We start from the raw sequence: 16,741 nt of genomic DNA, 5'->3' as shown, positions 1-16,741 counted from the left end.
ATTTATGTACTCAGGGAATGAGTTACCTTGAAGAAGTGAGGCTGGTTCACAGAGACCTTGCAGCTCGGAACGTTCTGGTCAAAAACCCAAACCATGTGAAGATTACAGACTTTGGGTTGGCCAGACTGTTGGACATAGATGAGACCGAGTACCACGCTGATGGGGGAAAGGTATGTCTGTGTTGCATGCTTTTAGCACCAGATTCACTAAACCAATTATTTATAAAAGATAATGGTGCAGACAAGGCAACAAAATTAGTGGTGGTCGCAATTTGCATGGAGCAATGTCTCGTCTTGCAGGCTGGTTCTGAATGCTAGGTTGTAGACTGAGATCTGAAAAAAAGAAAAGAAATAGAATGACAATGGCTTTATCTAAGTATGGTGCAGCGCTGTACCAGTGCATATAGAACCTTGTTAAGTGAGTATGAAATACTGCATGCTAAAGTGGCGCTACTGTGTAGTGAATTTGCCCCTGACTGTCAGTAAATCTACTATTTCATATATTTATTGAGAATATGGGTATGTGTGTGTTTTGGGTAGGTGCCCATCAAATGGATGGCACTTGAGTCCATATTACACCGGAAGTTTACTCACCAGAGTGATGTATGGAGTTATGGTCAGTATCTGCATGGGTTTACAGTTACTCTACTTTAATTGCTAACCCTCTGGTTTAAAATAACCATCATGTCCTCACTCTTTCTATCTCAGGGGTGACTGTATGGGAACTGATGACCTTTGGCATGAAACCATATGACCTCATACCGGCACGGGACATTCCAGAACTGCTGGAGGAGGGAGAGAGGCTCCCTCAGCCATTCATCTGTACCATAGACGTGTATATGATCATGGTCAAATGTTAGTGCCTGTTTCTATTGATAATAATAACATTATTTGTATCTAAGTTCTGTCTCGAGTGATTAACAAGGAATATTCCTTAAGGCATTATGGAGTGATTAACAAGGAATATTCCTTAAGGCATTGTGGAGTGATTAAGAAGGAATATTCCTTAAGGCATTATGTAGGTCATTCTTGTTGTGCAGTACCTCTTTAACTTCACAAATGTGAGTATGCATGTGTTGTAATTTTAAGGCATTCACAATGGCAAGATTATTAACAGGATCCATAACAGGATGTACGCTAACATTATAGAAATAGAGAGCTAAACTTACCCATTGAGGAATTAAGAGTTAGCTTACATAAGGGTGTCAACTTTAAGTATATTTTTGTTATATTTATCTTTCAGACTTTTGAAATTGTCATACCAATTTCTGTGAAACATACTGTACAATTTGTTTTCAAATGGGATGGAATATTTTAGAGCAAGAAAAAACAACTAATACCACAATACATTCATAGAAATCGTCAACTCCATTGCTAATACAGATGTTTGTGCTGTTGGGTTTCCAATGAAAATGATGTCACTTCCTGAGGTATTATGTCATTAAGGAAGTGGTTTTCGTTAGGGATAGACTAACAGATTGGAAAATAATTTCTAGGACACAGGAAAAACATTGATTAACTGTTAAAACAATATGACTAAGAAAACATGTTTTGCTTGAAACATTTTGATTTGTAAAAGGAAAGCATGAAAAATATCTGGAATATTTCTTAATATATTCGTTCAGTCAGATTCTTTCTTCGAGCCGAGCGGTTGTGTGATCAGCGAGCTGAGATACTCACTACTGTCCCACTCACCTCTACAGAGCTTTGCTGTTGGATCTACAACGCATTGCCAGCGGCTTTCTCCCTTCTCTGACAGCGTTCTGAAAGAGCAATAACTCCTCTAAAAGAGCAATCATTTCTCTAAAAGAGTTAATGCATTGGCATCGAACATCTTTTTAAATACGCATCTTTCTCAAGATGCCCTTCCGCCTTTGCGTTGTTCCTGGATGCGGCAGATATCTCTCCGCTTCTGACGGCCATAGGCGCTGCCTCGTGTGGGTCAGAGCGCTGCTTGAAGCCACGCCACCCCCCGGTTCCTTTGTTCCCGGAGGTGCACAACGAGTTAACGAGGTTGTGGAGGACACCTTTTACTGCCCGGAACCAACCTCCTAACTCTTCCACTCTCACTACCCTCGACGGCGGGGCCGTCCATGTGTACACTGAGGTCCTCCAGGTGGACAAAGTGGTTGCATTGCACCTGTGTCCACAAAGTGCAACCACTTCCAAGCACTCCCCTCCAAGGCCTGTAGGATGTTGTCATCGCTGACAGCAAAAGCCTACAGGGTCTCCGGACAGCCCGTATCCGCCCTGCATGCCATGGCCCTCCTGCAAGTTCACCAGGTCAAGGCACTAAAAGATCTGCTCGTGGGTAGTTCTGATCCTGATGTGCTGCAGGAACTGCGCTCAGCTTCCGACCTCACCCTCCGAGTCACAGTGCGGGCACTCGGACATGCGATGGCCACCCTTGTGGTCCAGGAACGTCATCTATGGCTGAACTTGGTTGAGATGCGTGCCCGAAAACTGACAAAGCCTGCTTTCTCAATGCCCCCATCTCCCAGCTCGGTCTATTCGGTGGCACCATTGAAGACTTTACCCAGCAGTTTTAAGCAGTGAAAAAGCAGACGGAGGCCATCCAACACATCTTGCCTCGGTGCCGGACTACACCCATCCGAGCCCCGTCTGCTCACCGAGGGCATCCCCCTGCAAGGAACCAACAGGTAGCTCCGCCTCAACCAGAGCCCAGCTCTCAGCCACAGTGAAGATGGTACAGTCAGGCAGACCCGCGTCTCCCTTGGGCAGTCCCCACTGCCCCAGTCGCCGTGTTTGTAGAACTCCTCCCTCATTAGGCAGGATCTACCACCATGCCAATGTGACGTATTTTTATGTGTGGCGACAGGCCCATGTGACGTATTTGCCACATTTTCACCTCCCCAGTCTGGGCAGGATGTGGTCTCTGCGGGGTCTTTTCCACCAGAAAGAACACCTTCCCCAATGCGTGTTCTAGCTAGATGGCCCCAGCCACATCTAACACTATGAGGAGAAACATAGAGAGAGCAAAGGCCACGGCTGGCACGGCCTGCTCCCATGCTTGTCACGTCGCTTGTTCCCAACCCTCAAGAGAAAACCTTGGTCGGATGCCGGGAACCTAATAAAAACAATATGACGTCTTAGTGGGGCGTTGGGGAAGGTTATGTGCAGTCTGATGCCCAAGCTCCTTTGGCACACTACAGCTTGCTGCACCAGCATCAGCAGATCATGTAATACGGTTCAGTGTAGGTGGCGCTATTAAATAGGGGCCCCTTGTGTCACTATAATCGACACAACTTAAAGTGAATGACAGAAGGGGAATGTCTAGGTTACTAGTGTAACCCCCGTTCCCTGATGGAGGGAAAGAGACGTTGTGTTCCCCTTGCCACAACACTGTACCAAGCCGCTGTAATGGCCGAACCTTTTTTCTCGGACCCTCAGTGCAGAACATGACTGAACAGATGTATGATCCCCACCTTTTATACCCGTATGTCCGGGGGCGGGACATGCAAATTCTGTTCACCAATTTTTCATTGGCCTTTTTCATATTCAGAGGAATCCGAGGCTCCCGAAAGAAGCCCTTTGTGTCACTACAATCGACACAACATCTCGTTCCCTCCATCAGGGAACGAGGGTTACACTAGTAACCTAGACGTTTTTCATTTAAGAAGTTATAGCATTGTGCCTGGACACACTGCAAAAAGTGCAACAGCCTCTCAAATCAAACCAAACTAATGCAGCGAGATTACTTAAAATCCTCCTCTACGTTAATTTATAGGAATAGTTCCCTCGATAATTTAAATTATGTAAAAAACACCCTCATGTTCAAAACCCTTTCTTTTTTACTTGGAACACAAAATCGTCTAGGTTACGTATGTAACCTCCATTCCCCGATGGAGGGAACGAGACGTTGTGTCAGAGAAGCGACACTAGGGGTCTCTCTTGAGCGCCGATATACACCTCTGATCTATGAAAAAAGGCCAATGAGAGTTGACAGCCGGTATTTGCATGTCCCGCCCCCGGACATACGGGTATTTAAGCGGCGCAAATACGGGAGGATTTTTCTGAGGAGCCGGAAATGGTCCGGCCACAACAGTGGCTCAGCAACGTGGTGGGGAAGACACAACGTCTCGTTCCCTCCATCGGGGAACAGAGGTTACATACGTAACCTAGACGTTCCCCTTCTGTCGCTCTCTCCACGTTGTGTCAGAGAAGCGACACTAGGGGTCCACTTATAAAAGTGCCATGCACTGAGCCGTGTACGTGAACTGCTGATACAGGAGCGAGCAGGTATTCTTACGTGCAGGACGACCAACTGTATCAGACTGTACGTACCCTTCCCCAATGCCCCATTCAAGCCATCAGAATCCTTTTCGTTACCCTGGAGGGGGGAACAAGGTGATGGCCGCCAACCTGGGAACGGGCCAGCCTGGCTGGGCCTCTTTTCTCTCTATGTTTCTCGCATAGAGCAACTACAGCCGGGGCCCTTACACGCATTGAGGGAAGGAGGTCTTAGCCCTTCTTTCAGGGGGAGAAGACCCTGCGGAGGCCACACCTACCCGGCAGGGGAGGCAAAGAGTGGCAAATGCATCACATGGCCTGTTAGGACCTATGTGGAGAAGTTGGTGCGGTGGTAGATCCAGCCTCGTAGAGGGGGGAAGCATACAACACGGCGACCGAGGCAGCTGTAACTGCCTAAGGGAGACACGGGGGTCCGCTCGTGAGGGGACAGTACCGTGGAATTACACACAGGGGGAGTCCGAGCAGGAGGCCTTACCTGTGGAGCACCTATTCCAGTACAGGGTAGCCTTCGGGTACCTGTAGTGGCTTGGGTCGGCGAGTTCCTCCGCTGAACTGTGGACCCAAAAGGGCTAGGGAGGAGTCAACCAGCGACCCGAAGATGGGGTCTCCTGGGAACGGAGGCGCACTATTTTACTGCAGCTGAGGGAAAGGGCGCTAGTCGCAAGCGATTCACCCGGTCAGAACGTCAGCGTGTTACCGAGTTCTACGGGCTCGGACCTGAGAAAACACGGGATGATACTGACTCAACACGGAGATTGTAAAACCTCGAGAAAGTGTTAGGTGTTGCCCACCCTGCTGCTCTGCAGATGTCTGCTAGGGAGGTGCCCTTGGCCAGTGCCCATGAGGACGCAACACCTCTAGTGGAGTGAGCTCGGACCCGCAAGGGGTGGGCACGGCCTGGGTGTGATAAGCCAATGAAATGGCGTCGACAACCCAGTGGGCAAGCCTCTGTTTGGAGACAGCGTTCCCTTTCCGCTGTCCCCCGAAGCAGACAAAGAGCTGCTCAGATCATCTAGTGCTCTGCGTGCGGTCCAGATAGATACGCAAAGCACGTACTGGACACAGCAACGAAAGGGTTGGGTCTGCCTCCTCCCGGGGAAGTGCTTGCAGGTTCACTACCTGATCTCTGAAGGGTGTGGTAGGAACCTTGGGCACATAGCCCGGTGGCGGTCTTAGGATCACGTATGTGTCTGCCGGACCGAACTCCAGGCAAGTGTCGCTAACAGAGAATGCTTGCAGGTCCCCGACCCTCTTGATGGAGGCGAGCGCGATCAGCAGGGCAGTCTTGAGAGAGAGGGCCCTGAGTCCAGCTGAATCTAGCGGCTCGAAGGGGGGTCTCCGGAGGCCTGTGAGGATGACCGAGATATCCCAGAAGGGAAATAGGTTAGGCCGGGAGGGAGTTAGCCTCCGGGCACCTTTGAGGAACCTGACAATTAAGTCGTGCTTACCAAGAGACTTGCCGTCTATCGTGTCATGGTGAGCCGCGACGGCGGCGACATACACCTTGAGGGTGGAGAGGGACAGCCTCCTGTAGAAACACGAGCACTGACCTAACCGCGCACTTCTGCGGGTCTTCGGCTCGGGAAGAACACCAGTTTGCAAACAGACGCCACTTTAGGGCGTAAAGATGCCTGGACGAGGGGGCTCTGGCTTGGTTGATAGTATCTATGACGGTCGGTGGTAGGCCGGCTAGATCTTCCGCATTTTCCAAGGTTCCAGAGGTCTGAGTGCGGGTGCCAGAGCATGCCCCGTCCCTGAGAAAGAAGGTCCTTCCTCAGGGGAATTCGCCAGGGAGGGTCTGTCGCGAGGAGCGTGAGGTCCGAGAACCAAGTCCGGGTGGGCCAGTAGGGGGCCACCAGAATGACTTGCTCTTCGTCCTCCCTGAACTTGCATAGCACCTGTGCAAGAAGGCTCACTGGGGGAAATGCGTACTTGTGCAGCCCCGCGGGCCAGCTGTGAGCCAACGGTTGTAAGCAAGCCGCGACTGCAACGTTGTCATGGTCATGTTCTCGCAGTGAGAACATGAACCATCCACAAACGCAGCCTCGGTGTGATCGCTACCCAGACACACGAGACAACGCCTGTGGCCGTCTGAAGCGGAGAGCACTCTACCGCATCTAGGAACAACACAGGACGCGTCCTTAAAAGGATGTTCAACGCAGCTGTGTTTTGCTCTTTTAGAGGAAATTACTCTTTTAAATAAAATCACTCTTTTATGAAAAAAACTTGTGAGAGTTTTTTAATCTGCAACTGTCGATGCACCCAGGGGCAGGAATGCACAGCCGTGCAAACAAGAGAAAGCCGGTGTTGTGCGCCGTAGAATCCAACAGCATGCAGCAGAGGAATGTCAGGAACTCGGTGTGTAACACGCAGCAACTGCAGACACGACCATCGGCTCCGAAGAAATTTTCTGAATGAACTCCCGTATTTGCGCCGCTTAAATACCCGTATGTCCGGGGGCGGGACATGCAAATACCGGCTGCCAACTCTCATTGGCCTTTTTTCATAGATCAGAGGTGGATATCGGCGCTAAAGAGAGACCCCTAGTGTCGCTTCTCTGACACAACGTGGAGAGAGGGACAGAAGGGGAAAATATGTTAAGCAGAATGTCTCAGAAAGCCTCAGTCACCATCCAAATTGATTGTATGCAGAGGCGTTTCCAGCATTGAAGGACATCCGGGGCTTAGCCCAGACAATTTTATTTTCACACTAGCAACCACTTTTCTGTAGTCCAAAGCTGATGAGAGGGTATTCTTTGAGTTTTGCTCTGGCTGGGCCTGTTTCTACAGTTCCTAAATCTTCCACTCTTGTACTATACTTGACTAACTCATCCTCTCTCCTCCCTGAATCATCTGTGATGCAAAAGAACAGATACAGCCCATAACTTATTGCAATCAGCTTCAAACAACTAATTCATCAAGTGCTACATATTTCAAATTGTAGACCAATACCATTGAAGAGAATGTATTGGGAAGAGCAGATCAGTGGGATTGCCCTAAGATCTATCATGATTCTTGAATTTTCATGTACATTACCATAAAGTCATCACAAAAGAGTTATATTATAGTGAGTAAAGTGAGGTAAAAAAATATTTAATATAAATAATTTATATTTTTTGACATAAATAGTCAAAATGATGTATAAGATCCTAAGTTAAAGCAATACATTAATGACTTTAGTCTAAGTTCATTGACACACCATGGCATCGAACTGTATATAATCCTCAATGTTCATCTGTCAAAATCCTTTCATTAGGATCATTAGGACCATTTGGATAAACAATGTTTCACTTTTAACTTTCTCTAAATAAAGTGACTTATTAATTGTTACCAGTTTCCATGCCTGATTCTGGCACAGCTGCTGCTGCTGGCTCCTCAGACTGTAGCTCATATTTGCTACCCTCTACAAAACCATTTAATCAAATCAAAGTGTATATTTCCTACAAACTAATATCACAAAACAAGTCACACATACATTTTATGTTAATGCTCATTGGTTATCCTTTGAGAAAACAACACCTGATAAACAAGGAAAGTACGCTCCGAACGGGACTCGAACTGACGTCTCCGGCGTGGGAGGTGTATGTGCTAACAAGGAGGCTAAAGGCTTCAACCTCTAGTATCGGTCTACCTGCTGGCTCTCGTTACAAGTGCAGTGGGATAAAACTAGTGTTCCTGGCTACCCACTGACTTCTTTTGGAAAAATCCCCAAAGCCTCATTTGCTTCATTTTTGCTGTCTTTCCTGCTAACTGCTATTAACTCGCCACTAAGTAACGTTAGTTGATGTCAGCTCCTCCCCTACCTGCTGCATATTCAACAGAGAGGAAGAAACGGAGTAGCCCATAGGCTACTGACATCAAAGAAACTTATTCTATAGGCTAGATTTTTTACAGGCTGTATGCAGTATGTGCAAAGCCAAAACACAATGAAATAAGGCAACTTATGATTTCAGGGGTTTACATAGACTATTGTCCGGTTTCATATTTGTCAGTCAACATTTGAAAATACATTCGGGGCTACACTCAAAACATTCAGGGCTGAAGCCCCGGCAAAATCGGCTGACACCGCGTCTGATTGTATGGGGGAACAAATGCAATGAAAGTCAATGGTGACTGACAATAGCTTAGCATTTTCTGGTGAAAAAAAAGTCCTATGTCCATTTAATGTTAGTAAAGGATGAAATAATTTAATTTTTGAGTGACCTATCCCTTTATTTGTGATATTGTGTTATTACAATAAGAAAACTAAGATTTCCATATTTAAATCATTATATTAAGACATACATAAAAATGTACTGCATGGGAATGACCCATGTTGGTGACTTTTTTGACTATTTTAATGACATACCTAGGTTGGATGATCGATCCCGAAAGTCGGCCACGATTTAAGGACCTGGTGGCTGATTTCACCTCCATGGCACGGGATCCCCCACATTATGTAGTCATTCAAGTGAGTGAATTTATAACTCTCTCACAATTATGAGCTATTACAGGGGTTATGAAATGGAAAATAACAGGTAACAGTACCATAAAACATACTGTACATTTCAGAACTCAAAACTTCCTTCCCAGTCTAAAAAGAGCATTTATAGTTGCCACCCTGCTGAAATGTCTCATTTGGAAATCTGTCTGTTCCTGATGTCACCAAACATTGCTCATTTGTATTAACACATCCCCATAATAAAGATAGATGGATAGATAGTAGTATTTGATAGTTACACCACTTGACATTTTTAGAGTAATTTTATGAAAATGTAAAACAAAAAATTATGAAACCAACATGAGAAGAAAGTTGGACATCTCTGACATCTTTATTTGTCATTCACCCACCATGTTTTTTTTTATTTTTTTTTCATTTCTGGCCTCTTACAGAATGATGAGCAAATGAGTTTGTCGAGTCCCGTTGATAGTGAGTTTTTCCGCACTCTAATGGCAGAGGAAGGGGGTAACGTGAAGGAGTTACTGGATGCAGAAGAATATCTGGTGCCCCAGCCTGACGTCTTCAACACACAAGGAGAAATCAGAGCTAATGGACCCAGCAGACACCACTCACACCGGGTCAGACATCATTCATTCTCTTTCTTTTACACCGATGTGTTACTATAGCTCAATTGTAAAGCATTGTATTAGCAAGGTCAAGGTCATGGGTTTGATTACCAGGGAATACACAAACTGATTAAATGTATACCTTGAATGCATTTTAAATGGATTTGGATTAAAGCATCTGCCAAATGCATACATGTACAAATATATCAAACTAATACTGCTGTGCAAAGGCAAAATGCAGTAACTACCAGAGCAAGGGCGATTCTAGGGTCAGTGGATATTCAAGGCTTAGCCCAGACCTCTGTGTATACATACAGGGCCAATCCTTTGATGAAATATAGGAATATAATACACTTTATAAGGAAAGTGTAAATGTTATGTCTTAGAGATGCAATTTATATATATAGTAAATATTTAATATAACTGAAACAAAAAAAAAAAAGAAGGTGTCACTAACTTTTGTGTCGGTTTCAGATACACTCGAAGATCAGAAATTGCGTGCTTTTTTCTGAGCACCATTCTGAGTAAACTTTAGAGACTGTTGCGCGTGAAAATCCCAGGAGCTCAGCAGTTAAAGAAATACTCAAACTAGCCTGTCTGGCACCAACAATCGTCAAATTTTTCCCCCATTCTGATGGTTGATGTGAACATTACCTGAAGCTCCTGACCCATAGCTGCATGATTTTATGCATGGCACTGCTTTCACATGATTGGCTGAATAGATAATTGGTGCTGGTTTTGCTGTCCTGTCCCTCTGTCAGTATCACGGGGAGGCTAAGCTGTCTTGAACACTTGCAGCCTAGTAGTATACATTTTCTCAACTGAAGCACTTCAGATTTATAGTCAATGAATAATCATGATAAAATTGAAATGAATGTATGCTTACATTGGCTTAGATAATGTGAAACACATAAATATCTGGTAACACCTCAGAACATGTAGTTTAGTGTTTCATGACCCTTTTAGAAGCTATTTGAATGATGCGTGGAGCTGCTACCTACTGATTTGGAAGAGTGTTCCAAATCAGTCTCTTATGAGGCTCAATTTCATTAAAGATGCTACCACAGAAGACAGCTGCCTTTGTAGGCAGGAGACAGTGAGGCAGCTCACTAGGTTTTGAAACAGAACCTACATTTCCAATACTAAGTTAACTTTCAGAAATACTAGCTTTTGAATTGTTTTGAATTAGATTTTAAATCTACCCTGTGGCAGGGTGGAGGGCGGGCCGGGTCGTGGTTCTACACACCCGGTCCCTTATCAGGCTAATCAAGCCTCCGAGAGGGATAAAGGCCAACAGCGGAGGATTGATTATCCTGATAAGGGACCAGGTGTGTAGAATCACGACCCGGCTCCACCCTCCGCCCTCCCACATACCCCTTTCTACCTCGGCTCGCTTTTGCTGAGCTTCTTCATCTGGAAATGTAATTGAATAAATTACAACATTAAAATACATTTTAGATGGCAATTAAACTTGACCATGGACAACATAACATGAGGGCTATAAATATAAAGACATGGGTTAACAAGACATCCAATGACAGGACTGAACTGATATCAAGATAACCAATGATAAACTAAAACTGAAAACTAAATGACAAGACAATAGGTGTGTTCAACTTGAACTGTATCTCGATTTACTGATCGGCGAAATTTGCAAGTTGCAGTCGGGGGAGGAGTTGAAAAGAGAGCAGTCAAGCCAGACACTTTGTACTTCCTGTCATCTGTTGAACCTATATCAGTCATAGAAGATTGCGTGATGTTTGCAGATCAAGTGGATTTCAGGTAGACAGATGCTTGAATTTTACACAAAATAATCATAATGTTCATAAGAAAGGTTTATGTGCTGCTTAATACAGTGCCTGCTGTTTGTACAAGAAGAAAGTCCAATAAAAGTCTGTATTATTTGAATACCAATAAAGGATTCTTTTTTATAATTTTGAATGTTTTTTATGAATTAAACATGATATTAATATGAAAAACGTAATATAACATGATAAAAACGTGGATCTGCTGGAGTTTTCGCCAAAATTGAGGTGTCAGAATAAACACCTTGGTAATGACAGACTACTTATTTCTCCCATAGACTGACATAGCAGAAGTAGTAAGAGTAGAATGTGAAGTATGCAACTTCAAACTCAAGACCATGAAACACGTGTAACCATTGTCACGTTGTGAGTCTGGCCAATTGCAAAGAGCTAGGCAGCTGCTCTCGAATCACTCTCACGGTACTTTAATGGCATACATCACGGGGATGCGGCACACACAAATACGTGACGGTATTACTAACCTTTAGATTTTCTTTCCAAATGTGAATGGAACACACTATAGTGTTTCTGCATTCCTTTTAAGATTTCACAACAAACCTCTGGTCATAGCAATCCCATTCTCCATCATTATTCATTTTCAAAATACAAAATTCTAAGTATTTGTTTATCACATTCTTTCTGATAATAGTGTTTAACTCTGCTTAAAGTCACCATGAATTCAATATTGACCATTTTTATTTTCTTATTGGATTTAGCTGTTTTTATTATAAACTATTTATGATGGTTTGCCCTCTTAATCTTTAAGAAGTTAAGAAATTATGATGGAAATATATTTTTGTAGAATATTAACAACAATAATAATAATAATAATGACTAGTATTACTATAATGATTATATAATTATTATTGTTATTATAAAACACTACTATATTATTATAAATAATAATAAACAAACTTTGTCTGGTTAAACCCTAAAGACTTTATTTTGGTGAAGGCTTTTATATTGTTGGAACACTGAAGGAAGATGTTTCAGTTTGTTGGAGAGTTGATAATGCATTTTAAATCAGATAAATTCTCTCATCCACTCTGTCCACAAAAATTCGGTTTTATGAGGTTGCTTCAGATTTGATAGTAACTTTTAGTGGCCAGCGTATTTGTAATTATGCAAAGGTGCAGTTAGTGATAATAACTCCGCTTATTAGCTCCATGTGTGCTTTGAGTACGTGTAAACAGGGAACAGAGAACAGCACATACAGCGAGAAGCGCATGCAGACTATTTATTTATTTATTTAATTAAATATCCAAATCGCAGCCTTTGCGCAAAAACATGACATCACAAAACATGTGATGTCATGATTTTGATTAATTGTTAATCCCTTGTTCAAATTGATTAAGGACATTTGTTTAGTTTTTTTCTTGTCCCTTCAGAGCACAGATCAAGGCTTTGTGATGGATGGTATGCCAAGTGGGAAGGGTTTATACTCCTCTGTCAGCACTTTGGGGCAGAGTCAGTACCCAACCCTTCCTGTGGGGGCAACAGCCAATGGGATGTGGGCAGGGCCACAGTACCCCTCCCTTGTACGGAGCATTTCACACCGTTCAGCTGGGGGCCAATCAGATTCTGTGTTTCTGGATGGGGACGTGGAGGGAAACAGCCCTCCATCCAGTCCTGGGCGCTACTCTAAAGACCCCACCATCCCCTATGGCATAGATGCAGAGTTGGAGGCCGATGGTCCTATCGCTTTCCTTTCACACACACTACCACGTGGAGCACACACACAACCTGGTGAGTGGAATATATCATTAGTTGCAGTTTTAAGTGTTTAACAATACATTTTTGAAAGTATTCAACATGAAATCAAAATTTACCATATTTACATGTGTGATATGCATTCCTGGTCTTTTTATATGATTCATCAGTTCATATTATTTAAAAGAAAAAATATATTTTCATAATCTACATTCTAATTTAGCCTGACAATTTAACATGTTAATTATGCATAATTATAAAAAATAGCATGTTAAAATAAAAAATATATAATATAGATACTCGATACTATAGATACAATCTAGTTTCAAGTTTTCTATTTGATTTTAGAGTATGTGAACCAGGATGTCCCATCAGAGCATCCCAGCACCCTTCCGCGCAAAGCAGGCGAGAGGCGGTTCATTAATGGTCTGTGTACAGGGCACAGTGTGGAGAACCCAGAACACCTGGTTCTTGTGGGCAACATGTCACCCACTTCACCTGCCTTTGACAATCCCTACTATCATGATATTGCTGCTAAAGCTAAGGCAATCACCGGAGCATCCCTGAATGGCGGTCCAACTCACAGGCAGCCTAAGGGCTACATGACCCCCACAGCAGAAAATCCAGAGTACCTGGGCTTAGCAGAGACATGGAGTGGTCAAGTCGAGTATACTTGAGTGAAATAATGTGGTACAGCAAATGTGTGACTGTAATGACAAGGTGGTGTATGAGTGAATGAATGAGTAATGTCATGTATTTTGTGAAGGACGTTCAGGCCTCTGGGAATGGTTTCTCTTGACTGTCTTCTAAATCATCACAAAACCCAATGTAGCATTTTGAATGGGAGTTTGAACTTGAAAATGGATGCATCTTTGCCAAAACAATCAGCTTTGGAAATTTATCTGACAGAAAAATGTGGTACGAGCTTTTTGGTACAAGCTTTTTAGTATGTTTTTTTAAGACAGTTTGAATGATGACAATGTTAAATAACACTGGATCCAACAATATGTCTTCGGATATAACACTACTATATGGCTTTTAATTTAGGATTTATTTTGCTCATCTTGCAAGGACATCACATCACACCATTTTCTGAAGGTTCAATTCAGAACCAATACCATAATCTCTGGTTTTACAGACAGCTGTGTGAGAGCAGAACGGGTGTGTAGCATTGGTGTAACTCTTGATAAAAGCTTGACAGCTTGACACAATCAAAGCCATTCTGTTGACTATGTGAAGGCCCTGAATGAGCAGCTAGACTACTGTGCCAATATATGAAAGAGACATCATTGCCAAAGGAAAATGGTGTAACTGACCATGAAGATTCATCAACATTTTTCCTCTGTAATATATCCACCTTTTTATACATTTGTGGGTATTTTTTTAATTCCTTTTGGTTCTTATAGTAATGATTATCTTCATTATGGACTTGCTAGCAGTTGTACAGTGAAATGATGATGATATGTAGAGCAAGGTGGTGAATCGCGCAAAGGGGTGTCACAATCATTTTTTATCCCAATTCAAAGAAATTATATTTAGCATTAAAAAAATGAAGCACATTTTAGGACTATTGAGAAAACTTAAAATTTGTATTTATTTTATTTTTATTTTACAAATTTTAATGGCAATTAAAAACATTTTCCATGCAAATTTGCAGTAACGTTATGTCTGGAAATTGTTGTTTTGAGGTTTTTTTTTTTTGGTTTGTTTTGTTTTTGTACTTCCCATAATTCTCAAAGTTGACTATTAAATATCATTAGATTCTCATTATTGCAATGCAGCTGCAGAAAAATATTGAAATACAATGTTTTTTTTTTAAATAAACATAAATGATTAAGTCAGTACAACAACATGATAAATAAAAACTTTACAGTTAAAATGAGAAATAATTTTCCTCATATTACTGTAATGAGATTTAGGTTTTTTATTTTATGTAAGTGAGAGGGAAATGTGCTTAACTCTCTTGAAAATAATGTCTCTCAATCTCTCTTAATCGTCCTAAAATAGGCTTCGTCAACTTGCAAAATAGGATTTCTCTTTGCTTGCTTTAATTTTGGGTATATTTTTATATCTCACTTATATATTTGTTATATATTTTTTAATGCTAAAAAATTTGTCAAAGGAATCATTGCTTTACCAAACCAAGTTACTTTTTTGTAGTATTGTATACAATGTGTTATTAATTGATTTGATGGGACCCTTCAGTTAGTTTCCGATTACCTTTTAATTTTGTTATCTGATTTTGCAAAAAAAATAAACAAGGAAGACTAAGCCAGCTCAAAATGTCCATGTATATATAATGCCTATTGTGATAACTTAATGAGATCTCCTAAATTTGCTTCACATATACACACTAAGATGGCTAACACTAAACACAGTGCTGTGCTGTAAATACTTCACATTTAAGAATGCAATCTAATTTCCATAAATTAGCAGCTGTTGCTTCTGGGTGGACAAATGCCACTTCAGTGCCTCCATTGTTCCATCCTGTGCCTTTTGTGAACTACCCGACTCAAGCGGCCAGTTAATGTGAATCTTTTGAGATGTGTGTATTTTGGACCAAGTGAAATCACTCAAAACTGATGATGAACTTATGAGTTGAGTAGCTGGACATCGAAATGCACCATACCATTAGCATGCATATTATCACTCTCTCCAAACAATTAAATGATTGTATTTGAAAATACAGGAATGGTGGTAAAACGTTTTGTTGATTTTTTGCCTAGTCTCTCTACATACCCATCACTGATACATTTTCTAATGCCCAAGCTACTGTATCTAAAAAATCTGAGAAATAAAAAATTATGAAAGAGCATAATTTAAAGGTGTATATAATATGTAATTTCTGCAACACTAGTGGTACTAAACTGAATTGAAATCAGTTTGTTCGAGCACTCTGACATAGCAACATTGGCTCAACCAGTGACATGAGTTTGGGGTGGAAATATCCACTAATTCTATATGCTAGTGGCAGGTATAGTAGGTGCAACTTTGCAAATAAAAAAGCCTAACATTTGATTTCTAAAAGTGGTACCCAGTGGCCCCAAACTTCAGTTTGCAGTCTATGTGCCAAAAGCCTTGGTCTTCAGCTTTCTTTGACCATATAGGACCTGGGCCCTGGAAAATGACACGCTTCATTTTTGACCTGTCGGATCGCTTATTTATCTCCTTTAGGTATGAGATTCTTTACTCAGATGTTCACTTAATTTCTCTACCCAAGATCCCTGTTTACACCTGGTATTACCATGAGTCTCAAATGTGTCTTCTGTGATCACTTGTGTTTTAGACACCGTTTACACCTGTATTTAACGTCGACCACTTAGTGTTGTCAGTTAAATAAAATCTTTGAATTGTGATTAATCGCATAATTCTTTTCAGTTGGTCACTGTTGCAGATTTTAAAGTGCTGAAATTTGACTCTAAATATAGTTATTTTCCTGTCAAAATGCAATTATTTCCTTCTTAGGAAAGAAAACAAAACAATATAATGCTTTACGAACATTTTCCAAACAAAGACTTCCACAGTATAAACATAGAAATGCATTAAAATAGCACCCATTCAAGTAACATTAAACAAAAGTAGTAGTCCCCACATTGGTTGCATATTTATTGCAATGGGCATTAACTCTTGATCTCTCATCCTCCACAATATTAATCAGCCGGCAGACAGTGGCTATCTACTTTGTTACAGTAATCACGAAGCCGCATTCATGATAAGCCAGCATCAAGTACCACTTTGAACTCCACATGAAAAGTGCTTGCAGACAAAAATTTCTAATTTTGCATTTTGGTGATAGTTAAGGCTTGCTGCGCTTCTGTGGTAATTAAAATGTGCCTTAAAGAGGCTGAAAAATACTTATTTCTGTCAGAAGATCCTTCTAGGCTTATTTTGTACAACAAATAGCAATAAG

The 16,741-nt window shown here is 42.0% G+C and overlaps 1 protein-coding gene across 2 annotated transcripts in view; it reads left to right on the top strand.

Moving 5' to 3' along the window:
- Positions 1-16,119, top strand: part of LOC127626753 (receptor tyrosine-protein kinase erbB-2-like) — a 165,903-nt gene extending 149,784 nt beyond the window's left edge. Inside the window, exons 21-27 of one of the 2 annotated variants that reach the window (XM_052102768.1) lie at positions 15-170; positions 540-615; positions 708-854; positions 8,623-8,720; positions 9,143-9,328; positions 12,510-12,867; positions 13,180-16,119. In XM_052102768.1, coding sequence (XP_051958728.1) covers positions 15-170; positions 540-615; positions 708-854; positions 8,623-8,720; positions 9,143-9,328; positions 12,510-12,867; positions 13,180-13,508 — 1,350 coding nt within the window. In that variant the 3' untranslated portion in view covers positions 13,509-16,119. The remainder of the gene's footprint in view (positions 1-14; positions 171-539; positions 616-707; positions 855-8,622; positions 8,721-9,142; positions 9,329-12,509; positions 12,868-13,179) is intronic. The other variant, XM_052102767.1, reaches the window with a different exon arrangement.
- Positions 16,120-16,741: the final 622 nt, after the last annotated feature.

The sequence above is a fragment of the Xyrauchen texanus genome, chromosome 33 (genome assembly GCF_025860055.1).
Source record: "Xyrauchen texanus isolate HMW12.3.18 chromosome 33, RBS_HiC_50CHRs, whole genome shotgun sequence".
NCBI lineage: Eukaryota > Metazoa > Chordata > Actinopteri > Cypriniformes > Catostomidae > Xyrauchen > Xyrauchen texanus.
Note: the sequence above shows the minus strand (reverse complement) of the source record. Positions and strands in the feature narration are given on the sequence as shown.